Source organism: Cherax quadricarinatus, chromosome 4 (assembly GCF_038502225.1).
Source record: "Cherax quadricarinatus isolate ZL_2023a chromosome 4, ASM3850222v1, whole genome shotgun sequence".
In the NCBI taxonomy this organism is placed as follows: Eukaryota; Metazoa; Arthropoda; class Malacostraca; order Decapoda; family Parastacidae; genus Cherax; species Cherax quadricarinatus.
The window spans coordinates 10096282-10123316 of record NC_091295.1 but is presented as its reverse complement, the minus strand read 5'-3'; the positions used below and the strand labels follow the sequence as shown (position 1 = coordinate 10123316).

General features: G+C 38.0%; 1 protein-coding gene across 5 annotated transcripts in view; it reads right to left on the bottom strand.

The window, feature by feature from the left end:
• The window catches only part of LOC128684405 (early endosome antigen 1-like), a 128755-nt gene that overhangs the window by 48092 nt on the left and 53628 nt on the right, over positions 1–27035 (bottom strand). For all 5 annotated transcript variants that reach the window (XM_070094309.1, XM_070094304.1, XM_070094323.1 and 2 more), the window contains 2 exons: positions 15063–15200; positions 12513–13505 (listed from right to left, as the gene is read on the bottom strand). In XM_070094309.1, the coding sequence (XP_069950410.1) occupies positions 12513–13505; positions 15063–15200 (1131 nt within the window). The remainder of the gene's footprint in view (positions 1–12512; positions 13506–15062; positions 15201–27035) is intronic.

Genomic DNA, 27035 nt, shown 5'->3' with positions numbered 1-27035 from the left:
TGATATTCAATCTTTCATCACCTAATCTTTTTGTTATCCTCATAACCTTACTCTTTCCTGTATTCACCTTTAATTTTCTTCTTTTGCACACCCAACCAAATTCATCCACCAATCTCTGCAGCTTCTCTTCAGAATCTCCCAAGAGCACAGTGTCATCAGCAAAGAGCAGCTGTGACAACTCCCACTTTGTGTGTGATTCTTTATCTTTTAACTCCACGCCTCTTGCCAAGACCCTCGCATTTACTTCTCTTACAACCCCATCTATAAATATATTAAACAACCACGGTGACATCACACATCCTTGTCTAAGGCCTACTTTTACTGGGAAAAAATTTCCCTCTTTCCTACATACTCTAACTTGAGCCTCACTATCCTCGTAAAAACTCTTCACTGCTTTCAGTAACCTACCTCCTACACCATACACTTGCAACATCTGCCACATTGCCCCCCTATCCACCCTGTCATACGCCTTTTCCAAATCCATAAATGCCACAAAGACCTCTTTAGCCTTATCTAAATACTGTTCACTTATATGTTTCACTGTAAACACCTGGTCCACACACCCCCTACCTTTCCTAAAGCCTCCTTGTTCATCTGCTATCCTATTCTCCGTCTTACTCTTAATTCTTTCAATTATAACTCTACCATACACTTTACCAGGTACACTCAACAGACTTATCCCCCTATAATTTTTGCACTCTCTTTTATCCCCTTTGCCTTTATACAAAGGAACTATGCATGCTCTCTGCCAATCCCTAGGTACCTTACCCTCTTCCATACATTTATTAAATAATTGCACCAACCACTCCAAAACTATATCCCCACCTGCTTTTAACATTTCTATCTTTATCCCATCAATCCCGGCTGCCTTACCCCCTTTCATTTTACCTACTGCCTCACGAACTTCCCCCACACTCACAACTGGCTCTTCCTCACTCCTACAAGATGTTATTCCTCCTTGCCCTATACACGAAATCACAGCTTCCCTATCTTCATCAACATTTAACAATTCCTCAAAATATTCCCTCCATCTTCCCAATACCTCTAACTCTCCATTTAATAACTCTCCTCTCCTATTTTTAACTGACAAATCCATTTGTTCTCTAGGCTTTCTTAACTTGTTAATCTCACTCCAAAACTTTTTCTTATTTTCAACAAAATTTGTTGATAACATCTCACCCACTCTCTCATTTGCTCTCTTTTTACATTGCTTCACCACTCTCTTAACCTCTCTCTTTTTCTCCATATACTCTTCCCTCCTTGCATCACTTCTACTTTGTAAAAACTTCTCATATGCTAACTTTTTCTCCCTTACTACTCTCTTTACATCATCATTCCACCAATCACTCCTCTTCCCTCCTGCACCCACTTTCCTGTTTTCATTAATCCATCTACGATTTTTTTCTTCAAAATTATATAATAAACACGATACATAACATATAAAGATGATAAATACACCCTACAGTAGAATAAACAAACATAAATATGACATGTAGTAACCAGGCAACTTGTACAAGTGATGGCAAGAATAACGTTTTCTCTAGTCCAACATAAGAGAAAATGTGTTACTGGGGGTAACTGTATAAAATTATTCCTTTTGTATGCCTTCACTCAGAGTGTCATTTCTTCTAAAAAATGGTGTTACATGAGAATAGGAGTGTTCCTCTTTATTTATTCTATTGTATCAACATAGAGACAACTTGTACACAAACCAGACGTGTTTGCTTCGTTTGTTTACAAAACTAGCATTCGCCTGGTTTGTTTACATAACTCCACGAGTGTCCTACCTCATGTACTCATTCTCTCTCTCTCTCATTTACTCACCTCTGACCCTACATTAAGAGTGCAAATATTTTAAGGTAAGTAATGAGTGAACTGTATATGCATTTTATCGCTCTGGGATGCTTAAATGTCATAGAATATTATGTGTGGGTGGGTTAGCCTGGTATGGCAGCCAGGCTGGCTACCATACATACCACACTTGATTTCTTACAATAAATACTACTCATCTCACCCTAGATTAAGACTACAAATATTTTAAGGTAAGTAATGAGTGTACTATATGTGTATTTTAATTTTTTATTTTTTTTAATGCCTAGTTCTATTGCTAACTTAATATATGTTAATTTAAACTTGTTATCTAGTATTTATATGCATTTATAAGTGGAAAAAAAGGTGTTCCACTTTCCGGTAATTTCCGCTTTACAGCAGTAGCCTGGAACCTAACCTGTCGTATAAGTGGGACCCTACTGTATATGAAGCAGTCTTTTCTGTTAAGTTATCCAGCTATTGTGCAGAACTGCATGTACAACTATTCTCCAAGAAATCCCATGAAAAAATCCAGGTTGGCATTTAGTTTTTAAGTAAAATTTCACAAATTCAGAATATATATTAATACATAATGTTATCAGGGATGACATGTGCCTGCTTACTATATCTGGTAACTTGGTAATGGACTCAAAATAGGGATGATGCATTTACTTTTTTTAACACCTTGGCTGTCTTTCACACAATAAAGGTTCTGTATTATCTATATACCATATGCTGCAGCCAGCCTAGCCCACTACACACACAGCGATGGCATTATTATGTGCTACAACCTAATCCACAAATGAGACTAATATCCCCCTTTTACATTTTTATTCATGTAAACTACCTGTATCACTATGCAAAAATTGGTTGGTATTTGTTATCCTCTTATTCTTTTTTATTTTTAAAGGTTTCAAATAAGTTAATCATTCTATTTGCAGAGGACGTGACTTCTGAACTATACCTCCAGTTGTCCTCAATAATACTGTTAATGAAATCACCTGGGATGGCAACTAATAAACTGGCACCCACTACTGATATGACTTTTATATAATGGTTGAAACAAAGTTAGAATTATTCAATTGAACATAAAGGTAAATAATAAACAATGAAAAAAAGATAAGGCAGAAATCTTAGGGATATCAATCTTGGTAGCAAACCAAAATTCAACACTCACATCCAGCACATATCTAAGACAATTCCCAAAACAGTGGGCAAACTTTTAAAATTACACTATGTACTTCAAAATATCCTTACTCACTCTGAAATGCTCTCTAATCTACCCTTACTTCTCTTTCGGTATGTGCTTGGGGATCAACAATAAAAAATCATCAAAAACCCATAATACTCAACAAAAATCAGTTGTCAGAATGATCACTCACTTAAGTTCCAGACAAGACACACCCTCATTACTCATAAAATTAAATTTACTTGATTGTGTTTGGTATTTTTGTTTAATAAATGTATGAAAGAGGAGAAGGTACACAGGGTTGGCAGAGAGCATGCATAGTTCCTTTACATAAAGCAAAGGGGGACATAAGAGATTGTAAAAATTATAGAAGAAGAAGTTTATAAGTACACCAGGAACTGTGTATGGTAGGGTTATTATTGATAGAATTAGAGGTAAGACAGAGAGTAGGATTTCAGATGAGCAAGGAGGCTTTAGAGTGGGTTGGGGATGTGTAGATCAAGTGTTTACACTGACGCATATATGTCAACAGTATTTAGATAAAAGTAGGGAAGCTTTCATTGCATTTATGGATTTAGAAAAGGCATATAATACAGTGGATAAGGGAGAAATGTGACAGATGTTGCAAGTCTATGGAATAGGTAGTAAGTTACTAAATGCAGTAAAGTTTTTTTATGAGGATTGTGAGGCTCAGGTTAGGGTGTGTAGAAGAGAGGGAGACTACTTCCCAGTAAAAGTGGGTCTTAGACAGGGATGTGTGATGTCGCCATGGTTGTTTAATATATTTACAGATGGGGTTGTAAAAGAAGTAAATGCTAGGGTGTTTGGGAGAGGGGTGGGATTAAATTATGGGGAATCAAATACAAAATGGGAATTGACACAGTTACTTTTTGCTGATGATACTGTGCTTATGGAAGATTCTAAAGAAAAGTTGCAAAGGTTAGTGGACGAGTCTGGGAGAGTATGTAAAGGTAGAAAGTTGAAAGTGAACATAAAAAAAGAGTAAGGTGATGAGGGTATCAAATGATTTAGATAAATAAAAATTGGATATCAAATTGGAGAGGAGTATGGAAGAAGTGAATGTTTTCAGATATATGGGAGGTGACGTGTCAGTGGACGAGTTTATGAAGGATGAGGTGAATCATAGAATTGATGAAGGAAAAAAGGCAAGTGGTGCATTGAGGTATCTGTGGAGACAAAAAATGTTATCTATGTAGGCAAAGAAATGACTGTATGAGAGTATAGTGGTACCAACTCTCTTATATGGGTGTGAAGCTTGGGTTGTAAATGCTGCAGTGAGGAGGCAGTTGGAAGCAGTGGAGATGTCCTGTCTAAGGACAATGTGTGGTGTAAATATTATGCAGAAAATTCAAGTGTGGAAATTAGGAGAAGGTGTGGAGTTAATAAAAGCATTAGTTAGAGGGCTGAAGAGGGGTTGTTGAGGTGGTTTGGTCATTTAGAGAGACTGGATCAAAGTAGAATGACATGGAGAGCGTATAAATCTGTAAGGGAAGGAAGGCAGGGTAGGGGTCCCTCAAAAAGTTGGAGGGAGGGAGTAAAGGAGGTTTTGTGGGTGAGGGGCTTGGATTTATAGCAAGCGTGCACGAGCGTGTTAGACAGGAGTGAATGGAAACGAATGGTTTTTGGGACCTGATGAGCTGTTTAAGTGTGAGCAGGGTAATATTAGTGAGGGATTCAGGGAAACAGGTTATTTTTATATAGCTGGACTTGAGTCCTGGAAATGGGAAGTACAATCCCTGCACTTTAAAGGAGGGGTTTGGGATATTGGCAGTTTGGAGGGATATGTTATTTTTTTTTTTTTTAACAAGTCGGCCGTCTCCCACCGAGGCAGGGTGACCCAAAAAGAAAGAAAATCCCCAAAAAGAAAATACTTTCATCATAATTCAACTCTTTTACCTCACTCACACATAATCACTGTTGTTGCAGAGGTGCTCAGAACACAACAGCTTAGAAGCATATATACGTATAAAGATACACAACATATCCCTCCAAACTGCCAATATCCCGAACCCCTCCTTTACCCCATTTCATTCTACGTAATGCCTCACGCACCTCCCCCATACTCGCATCCTGTTCCTCTTCACTCGTAAAAGATGGTATACCTCCCTGGCCAGTGCATGAAATTACCGCCTCCCTTTCTTCATGGACATTTAAAAGTTCCTCAAAATATTCTCGCCATCTACTCAAAACCTCCATCTCCCCATCTACTAACTCCCCTACTCTGTTTTTAACTGACAAATCCATTTGTTCCCTAGGCTTTCTTAACTTGTTTAACTCACTCCAAAATTGTTTCTCCCACTCTATCATCTGTTCTCCTTTTGCACTCTCTCACCACTCTCTTCACCTTTCTTTTACTCTCCATATACTCTACTCTTCTTATAACACTTATGCTTTGTAAAAACCTCTCATAAGCTAACTTTTTCTCTTTTATCACACCCTTTACTTCATCATTCCACCAATCACTCCTCTTTCCTCCTGCCCCCACCCTCCTATAACCACAAACTTCTGCTCCACATTCCAATACTGCATTTTTAAAACTATTCCAACCCTCTTCAACCCCCCCACTACTCATACTTGCACCAGTCCACCTTTCTGCCAATAGTTGCTTATATCTCACCCGAACTTCCTCCTCCCTTAGTTTATACACTTTCACCTCCCTCTTGCTTGTTGTTGCCATTTTCCTCTTTTCCCATCTACCTCTTACTCTAACTGTAGCTACAAGAAATAATGATCCGATATATCAGTTGGCCCTCTATAAACGTGTACATCCTGGAGCCTACCCATCAACCTTTTATCCACCAATACATAATCTAAGAAACTACTTTCATTATGTGCTATATCATACCTTGTATATTTATTTATCCTCTTCTTCATAAAATATGTATTACTTATTACCAAACCTCTTTCTACACATAGCTCAATTAAAGGCTCCCCCATTTTCATTTACCCCTGGCACTCCTTGAATTAATACATTTATAGTCCCTCTTTTTCTGCCATAATTTATCCTTCAACATTATTGCTACTCCTTTTTTAGCTTTAACTCTATTGGAAACCCCTGACCTAATCCCATATATTCCTCTCCACTGAAACTCTCCCATCCCCTTCAGCTTTGTTTCACTTAAAGCCAGGACACCCAGCTTCTTCTCATTTACAACATCCATAATCATCTCTTTCTTATCCTTTACACAACATCCATGCACCTCTGCAAAAACAGTGACTATGTATGAGTGAAGTGAAAGTATTTTCTTTTTGGGGATTTTCTTTCCTTTTGGGTCACCCTACCTCGGTGGAAGAAAGCCGACTTGTTGAAAAAACAAATTTACTACAGTGCATACTATTTATACAGGATACTTAACACAAACTAGGTAGTAGGTTGGTAGACAGCAACCGCCCAGGGAGGTACTATTGTCCTGCCAAGTGAGTGTAAAACGAAAGCCTGTAATTGTTTTACATGATGGTAGGATTGCTGGTGTCCTTTTTTCTGCCTCTTAAACATGCAAGATTTCAAGTACATCTTGCTACTTGTACTTACACTTAGGTCACACGACACATACATGTTTTTTTTTTTTTTTTTTTTAAAAAAGTTGGTCGTCTCCCACCGAGGCAGGGTGACCCAAAAAAGAAAGAAAATCCCCAAAAAGAAAATACTTTCATCATCATTCAACACTTTCACCACACTCACACATTATCACTGCTTTTGCAGAGGTGCTCAGAATACAACAGTTTAGAAGCATATACGTATAAAGATACACAACATATCCCTCCAAACTGCCAATATCCCAAACCCCTCCTTTAAAGTGCAGGCATTGTACTTCCCATTTCCAGGACTCAAGTCCGACTATAAGAAAATAACTGGTTTCCCTGAATCCCTTCACTAAATATTACCTTGCTCACACTCCAACAGATCGTCAGGTCCCAAGTATCATTCGTCTCCATTCACTCCTATCTAACACGCTCATGCACGCTTGCTGGAAGTCCAAGCCCCTCGCCCACAAAACCTCCTTTACCCCCTCTTTCCAACCCTTTCGAGGATGACCCCTACCCCTCTTTCCTTCCCCTATAGATTTATATGCTTTCCATGTCATTCTACTTTGATCCATTCTCTCTAAATGACCAAACAACCTCAACAACCCCTCTTCTGCCCTCTGACTAATGCTTTTATTAACTCCACACCTTCTCCTAATTTCCACACTCCGAATTTTCTGCATAATATTTACACCACACATTGCCCTTAGACAGGACATCTCCACTGCCTCCAACCGTCTCCTCGCTGCTGCATTTACCACCCAAGCTTCACATCCATATAAGAGTGTTGGTACTACTATACTTTCATACATTCCCTTCTTTGCCTCCATAGATAACGTTTTTTGACTCCACATATACCTCAACGCACCACTCACCTTTTTTCCCTCATCAATTCTATGATTAACCTCATCCTTCATAAATCCATTCGCCGACACGTCAACTCCCAAGTATCTGAAAACATTCACTTCTTCCATACTCCTCCTCCCCAATTTGATATCCAATTTTTCTTTATCTAAATCATTTGATACCCTCATCACCTTACTCTTTTCTATGTTCACTTTCAACTTTCTACCTTTACACACATTCTCAAACTCATCCACTAACCTTTGCAATTTTTCTTTAAAATCTCCCATAAGCACAGTATCATCAGCAAAAAGTAACTGTGTCAATTCCCATTTTTAATTTGATTCCCCATAATTTAATCCCACCCCTCTCCCGAAACCCTAGCATTTACTTCTTTTACAACCCCATCTATAAATATATTAAACAACCATGGTGACATTACACATCCCTGTCTAAGACCTACTTTTACCGGGAAGTATTCTCCCTCTCTTCTACACACTCTAACCTGAGCCTCACTATCCTCATAAAAGCTCTTTACAGCATTTAGTAACTTACCACCTATTCCATAAACTTGCAACATCTGCCACATTGCTCCTCTATCCACTCTATCATATGCCTTTTCTAAATCCATAAATGCAATAAAAACTTCCCTACCTTTATCTAAATACTGTTCACATATATGCTTCAATGTAAACACTTGATCTACACATCCCCTACCCACTCTGAAGCCTCCTTGCTCATCCGCAATTCTACATTCTGTCTTACCTCTAATTCTTTCAATTATAACTCTACCGTATACTTTTCCTGGTATACTCAGTAAACTTATTCCTCTATAATTTTTACAATCTCTTTTGTCCCCTTTCCTTTTATATAAAGGGACTATACATGCTCTCCGCCAATCCCTAGGTACCTTCCCCTCTTTCATACATTTATTAAACAAAAGTACCAACCACTCCAACACTATATCCCCCCCTGCTTTTAACATTTCTGTCATGATCCCATCAGTTCCAGCTGCTTTACCCCCTTTCATTCTACGTAATGCCTCACGTACCTCCACCACACTTACATTCTGCTCTTCTTCACTCCTAAACCATGGTATACCTCCCTGGCCAGTGCATGAAATTACCGCCTCCCTTTCTTCCTCAACATTTAAAAGTTCCTCAAAATATTCTCGCCATCTACCTAATACCCCCCTCTCCCCATCTACGAACTCCCCTACTCTGTTTTTAACTGACAAATCCATACTTTCCCTAGGCTTTCTTAACTTGTTTAACTCACTCCAAAATTTTTTCTTATTTTCATTAAAATTTCTTGACAGTGCCTCTCCCACTCTTTCATCTGCTCTCCTTTTGCACTCTCTCACCACTCTCTTCACCTTTCTTTTACTCTCCATGTACTCTGCTCTTCTTATAACACTACTGCTTTGTAAAAACCTCTCGTAAGCTACCTTTTTCTCTTTTATCACACCCTTTACTTCATCATTCCACCAATCTCTCCTCTTTCCTCCTGCCCCCACCCTCCTATAACCACAAACTTCTGCCCCACATTCTAATACTGCATTTTTAAAACTATTCCAACCCTCTTCAACCCCCCCACTACTCATCTTTGCACTAGCCCACCTTTCTGCCAATAGTCGCTTATATCTCGCCCGAACTTCCTCCTCCCTTAGTTTATACACTTTCACCTCCTTCTTACTTGTTGTTGCCACCTTCCTCTTTTCCCATCTACCTCTTACTCTAACTGTAGCTACAACTAAATAATGATCTGATATATCAGTTGCCCCTCTATAAACATGTACATCCTGGAGCCTACCCATCAACCTTTTATCCACCAATACATAATCTAACAAACTACTTTCATTACGTGCTACATCATACCTTGTATATTTATTTATCCTCTTTTTCATAAAATATATATTACTTATTACCAAATTTCTTTCTACACATAGCTCAATTAAAGGCTCCCCATTTACATTTACACCTGGCACCCCAAATTTACCTACTACTCCCTCCATAACATTTTTACCCACTTTAGCATTAAAATCCCCAACCACCATTACTCTCACACTTGATTCAAAACTCCCCACGCATTCACTCAACATTTCCCAGAATCTCTCTCTCTCCTCTACGCTTCTCTCTTCTCCAGGTGCATATACGCTTACTATAACCCACTTTTCACATCCAATCTTTATTTTACTCCACATAATCCTTGAATTTATGCATTTGTAGTCCCTCTTTTCCTGCCATAGCTTATCCTTCAACATTATTGCTACTCCTTCTTTAGCTCTAACTCTATTTGAAACCCCTGACCTAATCCCATTTATTCCTCTCCATTGAAACTCTCCCACCCCCTTCAGCTTTGTTTCACTTAAAGCCAGGACATCCAGTTTCTTCTCATTCATAACATCCACAATCATCTCTTTCTTATCATTTGCACAACATCCACGCACATTCAGACTTCCCACTTTGACAATTTTCTTCTTCTTATTCTTTTTAGTAATCTTTACAGGAAAAGGGGTTACTAGCCCATTGTTCCCGGCATTTTAGTTGACTTTTACAACACGCATGGCTTACGGAGGAAAGATTCTTATTCCACTTCCCCATGGATATAAAAGGAAAAGTAATAAGACCAAGAACTATTAAGATAAAATCAAAGAAAACTCAGATGAGTGTGTATAAATAAACATGTACATGTATGTGTAGTGTGACCTAAGTGTAAGTAAAAGTAGAAGTAGCAAGACGTACCTGTAATCTTGCATATTTATGAGACAGACAAAAGACACCAGCAATCCTACCATCATGTAAAACAATTACAGGCTTTCGTTTTACACTCACTTGGCAGGACGGTAGTACCTCCCTGGGTGGTTGCTGTCTACCAACCTACTACTTATATATACTACTACAAGCATATATATACATACCCCTCTGGATTTTCTTCTATTTTTTTCTAGTTCTTGTTCTTGTTTATTTCCTCTTATCTCCATTGGGAAGTGGAACAGAATTTGTCTTCCGTAAGCCATGCGAGTCGTAAGAGGCGACTAAAATGCCGGGAGAAAGGGGCTAGTATCCCCTTCTCCTGTATATATTACTAAATTTAAAAGGAGAAACTTTTGTTTTTCCTTTTGGGCCACCGCACGTCAATGGGATACGGCTGGTATGCTGAGAGAAAAGACTTAACACAAATAAAAAATCCTGCCCTTAACCTCTTCTTAGAAGCTGAAACAGAATGAACGGACTAAATAAGAAATAAATACCTCTATGATATCCCATGTATTTGACTCAACATGAGTAGAAACTCAATGCATATACCAAGTACATGGCAAAAAATGTGGAACTCTTTACTAGAAGATTCTAAAAATTATCTATCTGCCAACTGCTTTAGAAATGTCAAAAACCTGATCTTGATGTGTTATAAGAAGACCAAATATGAATGTCAAAGGTATCTAATACAACCTGCCTATCTAATTTCCAATCAAGACTCTTCTTATTCTTCTTTCAACAAACCGGTCATATCCCACCAAGGCAGGGTGACCCAAAAAGGAAAACAAAAGTTTATCTTTTTAACTTTAGTAATGTATACAGGAGAAGGGGTTACTAGCTCCTTGCTCCGGCATTTTAGTTGCCTCGTAAGACACACATGGCTTAGAGAGGAAGAATTCTGTTCCACTTCCCCATGGAGATGAGAGGAAATGAACAAGAATTAGTAATTAATTAATTGAGCTATGTGTAGAAGGAGGTTTGGGGATTTTCTTTCTTTTCAGGTCACCCTGCTTCGGTGGGAGACAGCCGACTTGTTAAAAAAAAAAATAGTAAGAAAATAGAAAAAACCCAGAGGGGTGTGTATATATATGCTTGCACATGCATGTGTAGTGTGACCTAAGTGTAAGAAGAAGTAGCAAGATGTATCTGTAATCTTGCATATTTTTTTTTTTTAAACAAACCAGCGTATCCCACCGAGGCGGGGTGGCCTAAAAGGAAAACCGAAAGTTTCTCCTTTTACACTTAGTAATATATACAGGAGAAGGGGTTACTAGCCCCTTGCTCCCGGCATTTTAGTCGCCTCTTACAACACGCATGGCTTATGGAGGAAGAATTTTGTTCCACTTCCCCATGGAGATAAGAGGAAATTAACAAGAACAAGAATGAGAAAGAAAATAGAAGAAAACCCAGAGGGGTGTGTATATATATGCTTGTACATGTATGTGTAGTGTGACCTAAGTGTAAGAAGAAGTAGCAAGACATACCTGTAATCTTGCATATTTATGAGACACACAAAAGACACCAGCAATCCTACCATCATGTAAAACAATTACAGGCTTTCGTTTTACACTCACTTGGCAGGACAGTAGTACCTCCCTGGGTGGCTGCTGTCTACCAACCTACCACCTAGGATCAAGACTCATGTCTCCACTATGTTTCTACCTCCAAAGTTTATTGCTCAAGTTGTCAATATTGTTTTGTATTACTGTCCTTTCATATTAGCACTGCTGTATTAGACTGAGAGCATTTTGTTATTCAGACCAGTCACTGTATGTGGTAATTTTATCTTGAGACAAATTCTGATAAACTTAGCATTCACAATCTACCATTAGTTAATTAATGTTAAGTAATTTTCTGATTCTAGTTTTAGTATGTCCAAAATGCTCTGCATAAATATGGGGTTTTCCAGGTAAGAAACTACTGTACATATGTAAGATAACCTCTGTAACATAAAAGTATTTTCTTGGAAAATAAGCATTTTGTTCTATTTTATTTATTTATGAAAGTAACCTAATCCATTTTAATAAAATAATTTTTAAAATAAGTTAAAATAAAATATACCATGTCTCTCCAGTAAAATAAAAGTGTACAGTATTTTTCAACAGTTTTCCTTGGAAGGTGGAGAGACCCAAAGAAGGAAACACATTCACCATCATACAGTCAACAGCTGTTCTGGCAGAAATGCAGACATCACAATCCAAATAATATGCCAATCATTAAATATTAATTATGTGGTACTGTACATGAAATTTTTTCCTAAAACATAAAGATGAAAAACTGAGACAATAAAAATGGCATTAATAATAAATGCAAAATACAGGATAATACATAAGATGTATCACAAGACAATAAATAGAAGTACAAACCTCTAAATCTCCTTTAATGGTCTTGATTTCATGAGTCATCATATCTTTCTTTCTTTCCAGAGAATCTTTCTCCATTGTAATATTGCTCACTTGCTCAGCTAACACCTTGTTTTCATTCTTCAGTGTCTCACATTTCTCTCCTAATTCTTGCACCTGCTGAGAATGTCTTACAGATTGTTCTTGCAAAGTATTTTCCAAATGGGACTTGTTTCCTTCCAGAGTTGCTACATGCTCTTGAAGTTGGCTTTTCTCATTTGCTAATCTCTTAAGCTCTGCATCAATGCTAACACTCTTTGCTAATGCTGCTTTTACTTCTGTGTCTAAGGTAGAATTTTGTGACTGCAGTTTCTGAATGTTTTCTTTCATATTCTCAGCCTCAATGAGAGATACTGCAAGCTTACTTTTCAAGTTCTCTTTTTCAGTTAATTCTAATCTAAGCTTGCCCTGCAAATCCTCAATAACATTAGTTTTTTGTTTTAAAATCTCTTTGATAGAATCCAATTCACTTTTAAGAAGTTTGGAAGCTGACTGCACATTATTTAAGTTTTCTTGACTATCTTGAAACTTTTTCTCAGTTTCCATCTTTTTTGTTTCACTTTCTGATATTTTCTTTTTCATTTCCAAAATTTCATGATCTTTTGCTTTTATCATCTCTTTTTCCTTGGTTAAGTTAGCCTCTAAAATATCAATAATTTTCACTTTTTCTTGCAGTTTTTCAATTAATTTTTCTCTCTCTCTTAAATTGTTTTCCAGTGTTGCAGCTCTGGCATTTGAATCCTTAAGAGCATTACCAATATTTGTCATTTTATTGTTGAGTTGTTCCATGGCTTCAGATTTTCCCACAAGAACATTTTCTGCAGTACTTCTTGCATGTTCAGCGTCTCTGAGACTTTTACGTAATTCCTCCACCTGCTCAGACTTTTTCTTTAATACTTCACTCTCCTCTTTAGAGACATCATTTAGTTTTTCCTTCAAACTTTCTAATTCACCAATCTGTAAAGAAAAACTCATAGGTAGCTTTAACAATGGTTGAACACATATACAAGTGAGAATTGTCGAGTTTGAAAAAGACCTGCTTAGAATAGGTTGGTAAACTTGCTGAAGTGCTCCTCTGGTCTTATGTTTTCTTTGATAACTTTGAATTAAATGTCACAACTGTGAAAATTAAATTTATATTTAAAAACAGTGAATATGAAAAAGAACTTTGTTTCTGATAAAAAAAAGTTTTTTGAAGGTTATATTCTGCTTAACAAAATGCAAAGTTCACTGTAGGAAAAACAGTGTCTTAACATAAAATCTTAATGACTACATAACTATTAAAAATAACTACACTACATAAATCCATGCTTAACCCCTTCAGAATAAACTTGAATTGAACTGAATTGAATTGAGGGTTAGAATCGTAGTTCTAGTTTTGAACTCTGGGTCAGTGGTAAATTTGGGCCTATATATGAGAGAATGAGTGTTAAGTGGGCACCACATAAAAAAATTCTGCAGCACGCTGTGCATGAGAAAACAAAACTGCGACCATGTTTTTCGTTTAAAACAGCGACTTTGCAGTGCATTTTCACGTGGGTTTTATGGTTGTATTCATGGTTCCTTGGTCTCATTTCATAGACTGGAAAATATGTTAAAGAAATAAAGATGATTTTAATTGGTTTGAGGACTGAAAATAGCTTGAAATTGAGCTTAGTGGAAATGTTCGATTTTTGCCAATATTCCAGAGTAAACAATCTTTACTCTGGAAATGAGACCAAGGAACCATGAATACAACCATAAAACCCACGTGAAAATGCACTGCAAAGTCGCTGTTTTAAACGAAAAACATGGTCGCAGTTTTGTTTTCTCAATAATATGTTTTCAAATAATATGTCCAATACACATCCACTGGCCAGTCTAGTATGACTGCACTGACATTATTTATGAAATTATTACAATAAAGCATAACAGTAAATAAAAATTCAAAATGGAATTCACATGTAATGCCAGGAACATAACTAATGAACAGAAGCAATGTCATTGTAGTGCTAGGAAGGCTTGCATTGTTTATTCTGGACCCTATTTTGAAATTGGCATGTTTTGAAATTTGTGTGAAACTGGCCAAATTATCAGGTGCTGATCACTTTACTGGGTAGTTGAAATTAACTGGGTGGTTTCTTGTACTCAATCGACAAATTGGAAGGCATACTAGTGAAATAGCTAAGAATTTGGTTAACTGGAACAATGTAATTGGCCTAAATTGGACTCAAAGTGGGGAAAATTGCCGATGCATAAATATTGTTGACACAGCAAAATTCCTGATAGCTTAATTTCATCAATTTTCCATCAAATTTTGTACCTTTTGTTTTATTGCCTTCACAAAAAAATTCTCTACCATTTCATAAGAAATTTTTTTTTTTTTTTTTTGAAAATTCTTAGACTCTGTGGACAAATTTCAGATCGGGGGGTCTGGACCCTGAAAGGGTTAAAGAATATTGTTGATTTTCAATTTAGAAATAAGTTAATATTAAATAAACATCCAAACACATTTATTAAAAATACATAACTTACTTTTTCACTGAGCTCCCGAGCTAGGCTGTTTTTATCTTTTTCTGCTTCAAGGAATTTATTCTGCAGTGACAGTAGTTGATCTCGTAAAGTTTCAAGTTCAGACTGTGTAGCTGCGTGCTTTGCACTCAGCTCAGAAACCTTTAACAAAAATAGCTTTTTATTAGTAAATAGTAGTTCATTTTCCTTATGATTAAGAAATGAGCTCTCATTTGTCATCAATAACTGTACAGTATACCATATTTGAAAAATATAGCAGTAAATTGGGCAAATATTTCATGAATACTTAATCATTGATAGTTATACTATTTATTATTACAGGCAGGCCCCATTTTATAGCACTTTGCTTTACAGCATTTCACTAATGCAACAGCTTTCAATTACAGTGGACCCCTGGTTAGCGGCCGGTTCTGTTAACGGCCAACTCGGTTATCAGCCGTTTTTTTGGCGCCCGGTTATCGGCCGTTTGGGAAGCATCCATCCGCCGGCTGGAGCCATTTGCGTGTCAGTTTGGCTTTGTCTCACAGTGGCTGAGGAAGCTTCTGCTCATACATCCAAACATTTTGCTTGTTTTCCATTGTTTTTAGTGGGGTTTTTTTGCAGTGCAACTGTGAAATAAGTAACCATGGCTCCAAAGAAAGTTCCTGTGGTAAAGAAAGTGTGAAACACCATGGAATTTAAGCGTGAATTGATAGAAAAGTTTGAAAGTGGTATGAAGGAGGTGGAACTTGCCAGGATGTACAGCAAGAATAAATCAACAATTACATCCATCCTGGCAAAGAAAGAACAAATCAAAGATGCTAATGTTGCAAAAGGAGTAACTTGTGTAATTAAACAAAGGCCACAAATAATGGAAGAGATGGAAAAGTTATTATTATTGTGGATTAAGGAAAAAGAATTAGTGGGAGACAGTGTTGTGGAGTCTGTTGTTTGTGAGAAGGCAAGGCAGTTGCATGAGGATCTTGCAAAGAAAATGTCTGGAACAAGTGCTGCAGTTTGTGAATTTAGGGCCAGCAAAGGATGGTTTGATAGATTTAAGAAGCGTAGTGGCATACACAATGTTGTAAGGCATGGTGAGGCAGCAAGTTCTGATAAATGTGAGGCTGAAAAGTACGTTCACGAATTCCAGGACTATGTAAAGGCTGAAGGATTCAAACCCCAACAAGTGTTCAGTTGTGACGAAACAGGCCTGTTTTGGAAGAAAATGCCAAACAGGACCTACAATACCCAGGAGGAAAAGGCATTCCCAGGACACAAGCCTATGAAAGACAGGCTTACTCTTTTGTTGTGTGGTAATGCTAGTGGGGATTTCAAAGTGAAGCCTTTACTCATGTATCACTCAGAAAATCCCAGAGTGCTCAAGAAAAACAATGTCATGAAGAATAGATTGTGTGTGATGTGGAAAGCTAATCAAAAGGCATGGGTCACAAGGCAAATTTTCAAAGAGTGGGTTAATGATGTGTTTGGCCCAAGTGTGAAAAAATACCTCCTGGAAAAGAAATTGCCACTCAAGTGCCTCCTGGTACTGGACAATGCTCCTGCACATCCTCCAGACTTGGAAGACCAAGTGTTTAGGGACTTCAATTTTATAAAAGTGAAGCTCTTTCCTCCTAACACCACTCCTCTCCTCCAGCCCATGGACCAGCAGATCATTTCTAACTTCAAAAAGCTCTACACAAAAGCAGTGTTTCAAGAGTGCTTTGAAGTGACCTTGGACACTCCGATGACCCTAAGACAGTTCTGGAGGAATCACTTCACTATCCTCCATTGCATAAGCCTTATAGGTAAGGCTTTGGAGGGAGTGACTTCCAGAACTTTGAACTCTGCTTGGAGAAAACTGTGGCCAGATTCTGTCCAAGAGAGGGATTTTGAAGGGTTTGAGGCTGACCCTGACCCTGCCGACCCTGTGGACTCTATTGTGGCACTGGAGAAGTCCCTGGGGTTGGAGGTGAGTGGTGAGGATGTGAAGAGTTGGTGGAGGACCACAGGGAAGAGCTAACCACTGAAGAGCTGCAAGAGCTTCATCTCAAACAGCAACAGACTGCAGTTGAGGAACTTGCTTCAGAGGGGGAGGAAGAGGGAGTGAAGGAGGTGCCTTCTTCAGAGATTCAAGAGGTGTGTGCAATGTGGACTAGGGTGCAAGCTTTTGTAGAGAAACACCACCCTGACAAAGCTGAAACAAGCCATATCTGCAACATGTTTAGTGACAAAACCCTGTCCCACAGAGCACTCTGGACAGTTATTTTGTGAAACGGGTTCAGTGACTCTCAAGCTGGTCCTAGTGGCATTAAAAGACAGAGAAGGGAAGTAACCCCAGAGAAGGCTTTGCTACCTAAAGTCTTTATGGAGGGGGATTTCCCTTCCAAACACTAACTCCTCCCTCTTTCCTCCTCCCTATCTCCCAGAAGCCAGCACTAGCCTTCAATAAAGGTATCTAATACTTACATAATTGTTAAAAAAAAAAAATTTTTGTGAATATTTTTGTTTGGAATGGATTAATTGTATTTCCATTAATTCTTATGGGAAATGTTAACTTGGTTTTCGGCCATTTCGGTTATAGGCCGACCTTCTGGAACGGATTATGGTCGATAACTGGGGGTCCACTGTATACCCATTCTTCATTTATGCAGACTTCCTACAATAAATATATTCACTAATCACTATAACGTAAGGACAAAAATATTTTAAGGTAAGTAATGTGTGTACTGTACAGCAGGGCCCCACTTATACAGTAGGTTAAGTTACAGGATACCACCAGAAAGCGGACACTGCCGGAAAACAGAATGCCATTTTTTCCACTTATAACTGCATATAAATTCCAGACAACAAGTTTACACTAACTTATATTAAGTTAGTAATAGAACTTGGAATTCAAAAACACAATAAAGAGTAAAATACATACACAGTACATTCATTACTTACCTTAAAATATTTGTAGTCTTAATGTAGGGTGAGAGGTGAGTAGTACTTACAGTGGAACCTCAAATATCGAACTTTCTTCGGTCCAGAAGTCTGTTCGAGTGCCTTTACCGAATGAATTTATTCCCATCAGGAATAATGTAAATTAGATTAGTCCATTTCAGACCCTTAAAAATACACTTATAAAAGCACTTACAAAAATACACTTACATAATTGGTTGTGTTGGGAGCAGTTCGATTTTTGAGGTTCCACTGTATTTGTAAGAAGTGAGGTGTAGGTAGCCCTGGCTCTCCATCCCAAACTTAATATACAATATTTACAGCAGCCCAGAGAAATAAAATACACATACAGTACACTCATTATTTACCTTAACCCTTTGATTGTTTTGGTCGTATATCTACATCTTACGAGCCACTGTGTTTGATGTATTAATGTGCCAAAATTCTAGCGGCTTCAAATCAAGCAGGAGAAACCTGGTAGGCCCTCATGTGAGAGAATGGGTCTCCATAGTCAGTGTGCACCATACAAAAAAAATTGGGGAGCCAGTGGTGCATTGTGGGAATGCCATTTCAGTAGTCCTTGTTCATCATGCCTAGCGGTAAGAAATATCTGACTCCCCAGCAAATCTGGGACTCTTCTCTTCCCAAGTAATGCTCTAACACAGATGGAAGTGTCGGTGAAGATCAATTTCATGGTTTTGAAGAGTTTGTGACCAAAATCATTGCTCAGGATACAAGAAAAATGAAGGAGAATGAAGGAGAATGAGAGAGAGAATGCAAGAATGAGAGAGAGAATGAGAGAAAGAATAAGACAGAGAATGAGGGAGAGAATGAGGGAGAATGAAAGAGAGAGATACAGTAATTAGGTAGGAGGATGGAGGGGAAGGGAGCATCTGACCCCATTGTTTTGACAGGCAGTAGGGGGAGTGAGTAATGATACAATATGTCATTTTGACAGCTGCCGTAGACACACACACACACACACAACACGAGCTTGCTGAAAATAATAAAAGTTATATGAAAGTGCCTATACATGTATATATTTTTCTTTTAACAAACCGGCGGTATCCCACCAAGGCAGGGTGGTCCAAAAAGAAAAAAGAAAGCTTTTCTTTTTAAATTTAGTACAGTGGATCCCCACTTAACGATCACCTCCCAATGCGACCAATTATGTAAGTGTATTTATGTAAGTGCGTTTGTACATGTATGTTTGGGGGTCTGAAATGGACTAATCTACTTCACAATATTCCTTATGGGAACAAATTCGGTCAGTACTGGCACCTGAACATACTTCTGGAATGAAAAAATATCGTTAACCGGGGGTCCACTGTAATTTGTACAGGAGAAGGGGTTACTAGCCCCTTGCTCCCAGCATTTTACTCACCTCTTACAACACGCATGGCTTACGGAGGAAGAATTCTGTTCCACTTCCCCATGGAGATAAGAGGAAATAAACAAGAACAAGAACTAGAAAGAAAATAAGACGAAAACCCAGAGGGGTGTGTACATATATGCTTGTATATGTATGTGTAGTGTGGCCTAAGTGTAAGAAGTAGCAAGACATGCCTGAAATCTTGCAAGTTTATAAGACAGAAAAAAGACACCAGCAATCCTACCAACATGTAAAACAAATACAGGCTTTCGTTTTACACTCACTTGGCAGGACAGTAGTACCTCCCTGGGTGGTTGCTGTCTACCAACCTACTACCTACAAGTGACTATTCTTTCTTTCTTTCTTCTTTCAACAAACTGGCCATATCCCACCGAGGCAGGGTGGCCCAAAAAGAAAAACAAAAGTTTCTCTTTTTAAATTTAGTAATTTATACAGGAGAAGGGGTTACTAGCCCCTTGCTCCCAGCATTTTAGTCGCCTCTTACAACATGCATGGCTTACGGAGGAAGAATTCTGCTCCACTTCCCCATGGAGATAAGAGGAAATAAACAAGAAGAACTAGAAAGAAAATAGCAGAAAACCCAAAGAGGTGTGTGTAGCATATATATGCTTGTACATGTATGTGTAGTGTGACCTAAGTGTAAGTAGAAGCAGCAAGACATACCTTAAATCTTGCATGTTTATGAGACAGAAAAAAGGACACCAGCAATCCTACCATCATGTAAAACAATTACAGGCTTTCGTTTTACACTCGCTTGGCAGGACGGAAGTACCTCCCTGGGCGATTGCTGTCTACCAACCTAATACCTAGAAGTGACTATATATGTGTATACATGTATATATCATAGAACAATAGTAATAAAAAATTTTTTGTATTGTTTGTTTGTATAAACAAGTTTTGTAAACAATATATTGTTAATTATGTTTGTGCGCTTATTGTGTTGTATACAATGAGTATATACTGTATATGTACATTACACCTTACTTTGGTCTCACAGGCCACATAAGTTACCTGAAAAAAATAAAGTAGTGGAAAAAGCAAGATACCTTCACATGAGAGTAAAAAAAAGTTTTCCAGGTGAGCGGCATTCGCCGCTGTTGCCATACATGGCTCATTTTCTGCCAACATTACGCCTCTATATCTCAGTAAGTACTGATGGCAAAAATTTTTGGGGGGGCTTTAAACAATCAGAAAAATAATCTTAACATTCTCATAAGAAAAAATCTTTTTTTTTCGAATATTTTTCGACACCAGAAGACACTCAAGGATTTGGGGTTTCGACAGTCAAAGGGTTAAAATATGTGGTCTTAATGTAGGATGAGAGGTGAGTACAGTGAGTACATATAGTACAATCATTACTTACCTTAAAATATTTTAAGTCTTAATCTAGGGCGAGATGAGTAGTATTTATTGTAAGAAATCAAGTGTGGTATGTATGGTAGCCAGCCAGGCTACCATACCAGGCCAACCCACCCACACATAATATTCTATGACATTTAACCCCTTGACTGTTGCAACTCCCAATCCTTAACCCTTTGACTGTCGCCACCCCCAATCCTGAGGTGTCTCCTGGTGTCGCAAAATTTAAAAAAAAAAAAAATTATTTTTTCTTATGAAATGATAGAGAATCTTTTCCCGATTGTAATGACACCAAAAACACGAAATTTGATGGAAAACTGATGGAATTATGCTCTCGCGAAGTTAGCGACCTCGGCGCTGTTTACAAATCGGCGATTTCGCCCACTTTGAGCCCTATTTTCGGCTAATTCCATTGTTCCAGTCGCCCAAACTCATAGCTATTTCTTTAGAACTCCATTTTTTCTATCGATTGAGTACAAGAAACTGCCCATTTACCGATTTCAACTACCTAACAATGTAGTCAGAAATTTGCAATTTGGCCAATTTCACAAAAACTAAAAAATATGACAATTTCAAAATAAGGTCCAGAATGAACAATGCAGACATTCCTGGCTTTAAAATAACATTTTCTTTGCTCATCAGTCATGTCTCCAGGCCCCTCTGATATTACTCTTGCTTTCTCATTATGCACTGCATGCTCCAGGGTTTTCTTTATATGGTGCACACTGACCATACAGACCCATTCTCACACATGTGGACCTACCAGCTTTCTCCTGCTTGATTTGAAGCTGCTAGAATTTATGAGTATATATACGTCAAACACAGTACCTCGTAAGACGTGTATATACAACCTCGACAGTCAAAGGGTTAAGCGTCCCAGAGCAATAAAATGCACATACAATTCACTCATTACTTACCTTAAAATATTTGTAGTCTTAATGTTGGGTCACAGGTGAGTAAATGAGATAAAACGAGTAAACGAGAAAGAGAGAGAATGAGTACATGAGAGAGGATACTCGCGGAGTTATGTACACAAACCAGGCGAACACCAGTTTTGTAAACAAACCAAGCAAACACATCTGGTTTGTGTATAAGTTACATTGTGTATAAGTTGTTTCTACGTTGATACAGTAGAATAAATAAAGCGGAACACTCCCATTCTCATGTAACACCATTTTTTAGAAGAAATGATGCTTTGAGTGAAGGCATACGAAAAGAATAATTTTCTACAGTTATCCCCAGTAACACATTTTCTCTTATGTTGGACTAGAGAAAATGTTATTCTTGCAGTCATTTGTACAAGTTGTCTGGCTGCCACATCTCATATTTATGTTTATTTATTCTAATGTAGGGTGTATTTATCATCTTTATATGTTATGTATCGTGTTTATTATATAATTTTGAAAAATCATAGATGGAGTAATGAAAATGTGTATATTAACGTAATATGTACATGACATTTAATGAGACTCAGTGATTATTATTGAGTATTATTACTATCATTATTAACCCTTTGAGGGTTTCGGACGTACTAGTATGGCTTACGACCCAGGGTTTTTGACGTACTAGTACGCCTAAATTCTAGCGCCCTCAAATCTAGTGGGAGAAAGCTGGTAGGCCTTCATATGAAAGAATGGGTCTATGTGGTCAGTGTGCACAGTCTAAAAAAAATCCTGCAGCACACAGTGCATAATGAGAAAAAAAAAACTTTGACAATTTTTTTGGAATAAAACAGCGACTTTGCACTGTATTTTCGTATGGTATTTATTGTTGTATTCTAGTTTTCTTGGTCTCATTTTATAGAATGGAAGACATATTACAGAAATTGAGATGATTTTGACTGGTTTTACAATGAAAGGTACCTTGAAATTGAGCTCAAAGTAGCAGAAATGTTCGATTTTTACCAAATTTCAAAAGTAAACAAATCGTGCCAAGCGTGCAAGACACGTCAACTGGTGAGTCTAATATTCTTTTACAAGTGCACCAATAATATTTATACCATTTTTTACACTAATACAGTAGTCTGCATAACAGTAAATCTTATATTTTTTGTGAGAATAAAAATTCAAAGTGGATAGCAAAAGAATATAAGAGGGGCCTTGAGACGTGACTAATGACCAGAGGAAATGTCATTTTAGTGCCAGGAATGTCTTTCTTGTTTATTCTGGACCCTATTCGGAAATTTGCATCTTTAGAAATTTGTGTGAAATTGGCAAAATTGCTAAATTCTGACCACTGTACTGGATAGTTGAATTTCATAAATGGCAGTTTCTTGCACCCATTCGATAGAAAAAATGGAGTTCTAGCGAAATATTCATGTTTTTTTGTCGACTAGTCCTGTGGAATTGACCGAAAATGGGGCTCAAAGTGGGCAAAATCGCCGATGCGTAAAAATCGCCGAGACCGCTAACTTTGCGAGAGCATAATTCCGTAAGTTTTCCATCAAATTTCAAACTTTTGGTGTCCTTATGATCGGGAAAAGATTCTCTATCTTTTCATAAGAGAAAATCATTTTTTTTTTTTTTAAATTTGGCCGACCCTGAGAACGAGTTTCGGAGAGGGCCTGTCGACCCTCAAAGGGTTAATATGGTGTCACTCGTACAAGTTGTCTGGCTACCACATCGAATATTTTTTTTTTTCAACAAGTCGGCCGTCTCCCACTGAGGCAGGGTGACCCAAAAAAGAAAGAAAATCCCCAAAAAGAAAATACTTTCATCATCATTCAACACTTTCACCACACTCACACATTATCACTGTTTTTGCAGAGGTGCTCAGAATACAACAGTTTAGAAGCATACACATATAAAGATACACAACATATCCCTCCAAACTGCCAATATCCCAAACCCCTCCTTTAAAGTGCAGGCATTGTACTTCCCATTTCCAGGACTCAAGTCTGACTATATGAAAATAACTGGTTTCCCTGAATCCCTTCACTAAATATTACCCTGCTCACACTCCAACAGATCGTCAGGTCCCAAGTACCATTCGTCTCCATTCACTATCTAACACGCTCACGCACGCTTGCTGGAAGTCCAAGCCCCTTGCCCACAAAACCTCCTTTACCCCCTCTCTCCAACCCTTTCGAGGACGACCCCTACCCCTCCTTCCTTCCCCTATAGATTTATATGCTTTCCATGTCATTCTGCTTTCATCCATTCTCTCTAAATGACCAAACCACCTCAACAACCCCTCTTCTGCCCTCTGACTAATACTTTTATTAACGCCACACCTTTTCCTAATTTCCACACTCCGAATTTTCTGCATAATATTTGCACCACACATTGCCCTTAAACAGGACATCTCCACTGCCTCCAACCGTCTCCTCGCTGCTGCATTTACCACCCAAGCTTCACACCCATATAAGAGTGTTGGTACTACTATACTTTCACATTCCCTTCTTTGCCTCCATAGATAACGTTTTATGACTCCACATATACCTCAATGCACCACTCACCTTTTTCCCCTCATCAATTCTATGATTAACCTCATCCTTCATAAATCCATCTGCCGACACGTCAACTCCCAAGTATCTGAAAACATTCACTTCTTCCATACTCCTCCCCAATTTGATATCCAATTTTTCTTTATTTAAATCATTTGATACCCTCATCACCTTACTCTTTTCTATGTTCACTTTCAACTTTCAACCTTTACACACATTCCCAAACTCATCCACTAACCTTTGCAATTTTTCTTTAGAATCTTCCATAAGCACAGTATCATCAGCAAAAAGTAACTGTGTCAATTCCCATTTTGAATTTGATTCCCCAAAATTTAATCCCACCCCTCTCCCGAACACCCTAGCATTTACTTCCTTTACAACCCCATCTATAAATATATTAAACAACCATGGTGACATTACACATCCCTGTCTAAGACCTACTTTTACTGGGAAGTAGTCTCCCTCTCTTCTACACACCCTAACCTGAGCCTCACTATCCTCATAAAAACTCTTTACAGCATTTAGTAACTTACCACCCGCTTAACGATCAAATCCCAATGCGACCAATTATGTAAGTGTATTTATGTAAGTGCGTTTGTTCGTGTATGTTTGGGGGTCTGAAATGGACTAATCTACTTCACAATATTCCTTATGGGAACAAATTCGGCTGGCACCTGAACATACTTCTGGAATGACAAAATATCGTTAATCGGGGGTCCACTGTACTTGAAACATCTGCCACATTGCTCCTCTATCTACTCTATCATATGCCTTTTCTAAATCCATAAATGCAATAAAAACTTCCCTACCTTTATCTAAATACTGTTCACATATATGCTTCAATGTAAACACTTGATCTACACATCCCCTACCCACTCTGAAACCTCCTTGCTCATCCGCAATCCTACATTCTGTCTTACCTCTAATTCTTTCAATTATAACCCTACCGTACACTTTTCCTGGTATACTCAGTAAACTTATTCCTCTATAATTTTTACAGTCTCTTTTGTCCCCTTTCCCTTTATATAAAGGGACTATACATGCTCTCTGCCAATCCCTAGGTACCTTCCCCTCTTTCATACATTTATTAAACAAAAGTACCAACCACTCCAACACTATATATCCCCCTTCTTTTAACATTTCTGTCATGATCCCATCAGTTCCAGCTGCTTTACCCCCTTTCATTCTACGTAATGCCTCACGTACCTCCCCCACACTTACATTCTGCTCTTCTTCACTCCTAAAAGATGGTATACCTCCCTGACCAGTGCATGAAATTACTGCCTCTCTTTCTTCCTTAACATTTAAAAGTTCCTCAAAATATTCTCACCATCTACCTAATACCTCCATCTCCCCATCTACTAACTCCCCTACTCTGTTTTTAACTGACAAATCCATACTTTCCTAGGCTTTCTTAACTTGTTTAACTCACTCCAAAATTTTTTCTTATTTTCATTAAAATTTTTTGACAGTGCCTCTCCCACTCTATCATCTGCTCTCCTTTTGCACTCTCTCACCACTCTCTTTACCTTTCTTTTACTCTCCATATACTCTGCTCTTCTTATAACACTTCTGCTTTGTAAAAACCTCTCATAAGCTACCTTTTTCTCTTTTATCACACCCTTTACTTCATCATTCCACCAATTACTCCTCTTTCCTCCTGCCCCCACCCTCCTATAACCACAAACTTCTGCCCCACATTCTAATACTGCATTTTTAAAACTATTCCAGCCCTCTTCAACCCCCCCCACTACTCATCTTTGCACTAGCCCACCTTTCTGCCAATAGTCGCTTATATCTCACCCGAACTTCCTCCTCCCTTAGTTTATACACTTTCACCTCCCTCTTACTTGTTGTTGCCACCTTCCTCTTTTACCATCTACCTCTTACTCTAACTGTAGCTACACCTAAATAATGATCCGATATATCAGTTGCCCCTCTATAGACATGTACATCCTGGAGCCTACCCATCAACCTTTTATCCACCAATACATAATCTAATAAACTACTTTCATTACGTGCTACATCATACCTTGTATATTTATTTATCCTCTTTTTCATAAAATATGTATTACTTATTACCAAATCTCTTTCTACACATAGCTCGATTAAAGGCTCTCCATTTACATTTACCCCTGGCACCCCAAATTTACCTACTACTCCCTCCATAACATTTTTACCCATTTAGCATTGAAACCCCCAACCACCATTACTCTCACACTTGATTCAAAACTCCCCACGCATTCACTCAACATTTCCCAAAATCTCTCTCTCTCTCCTCTACACTTCTCTCTTCTCCAGGTGCATACATGCTTATTATAACCCACTTTTCACATCCAATCTTTATTTTACTCCACATAATCCTTGAATTAATACATTTATAGTCCCTCTTTTCCTGCCATAGCTTATCCTTCAACATTATTGCTACTCCTTCTTTAGCTCTAACTCTATTTGAAACCCCTGACCTAATCTCATTTATTCCTCTCCATTGAAACTCTCCTACCCCCTTCAGCTTTGTTTCACTTAAAGCCAGGACATCCAGCTTCTTCTCATTCATAACATCCACAATTATCTCTTTCTTATCATTTGCACAACATCCATGCACATTCAGACTTCCCACTTTGACAATTTTCTTCTTCTTATTCTTTTTAGTAATCTTTACAGGAAAAGGGGTTACTAGCCCATTGTTCCCGGCATTTTAGTTGACTTTCACAACACGCATGGCTTACGGAGGAAAGATTCTTATTCCACTTCCCCATGGATATATAAGGAAAAGTAATAAGACCAAGAACTATTAAGATAAAATCAAAGAAAACTCAGATGAGTGTGTATAAATAAATGTGTACATGTATGTGTAGTG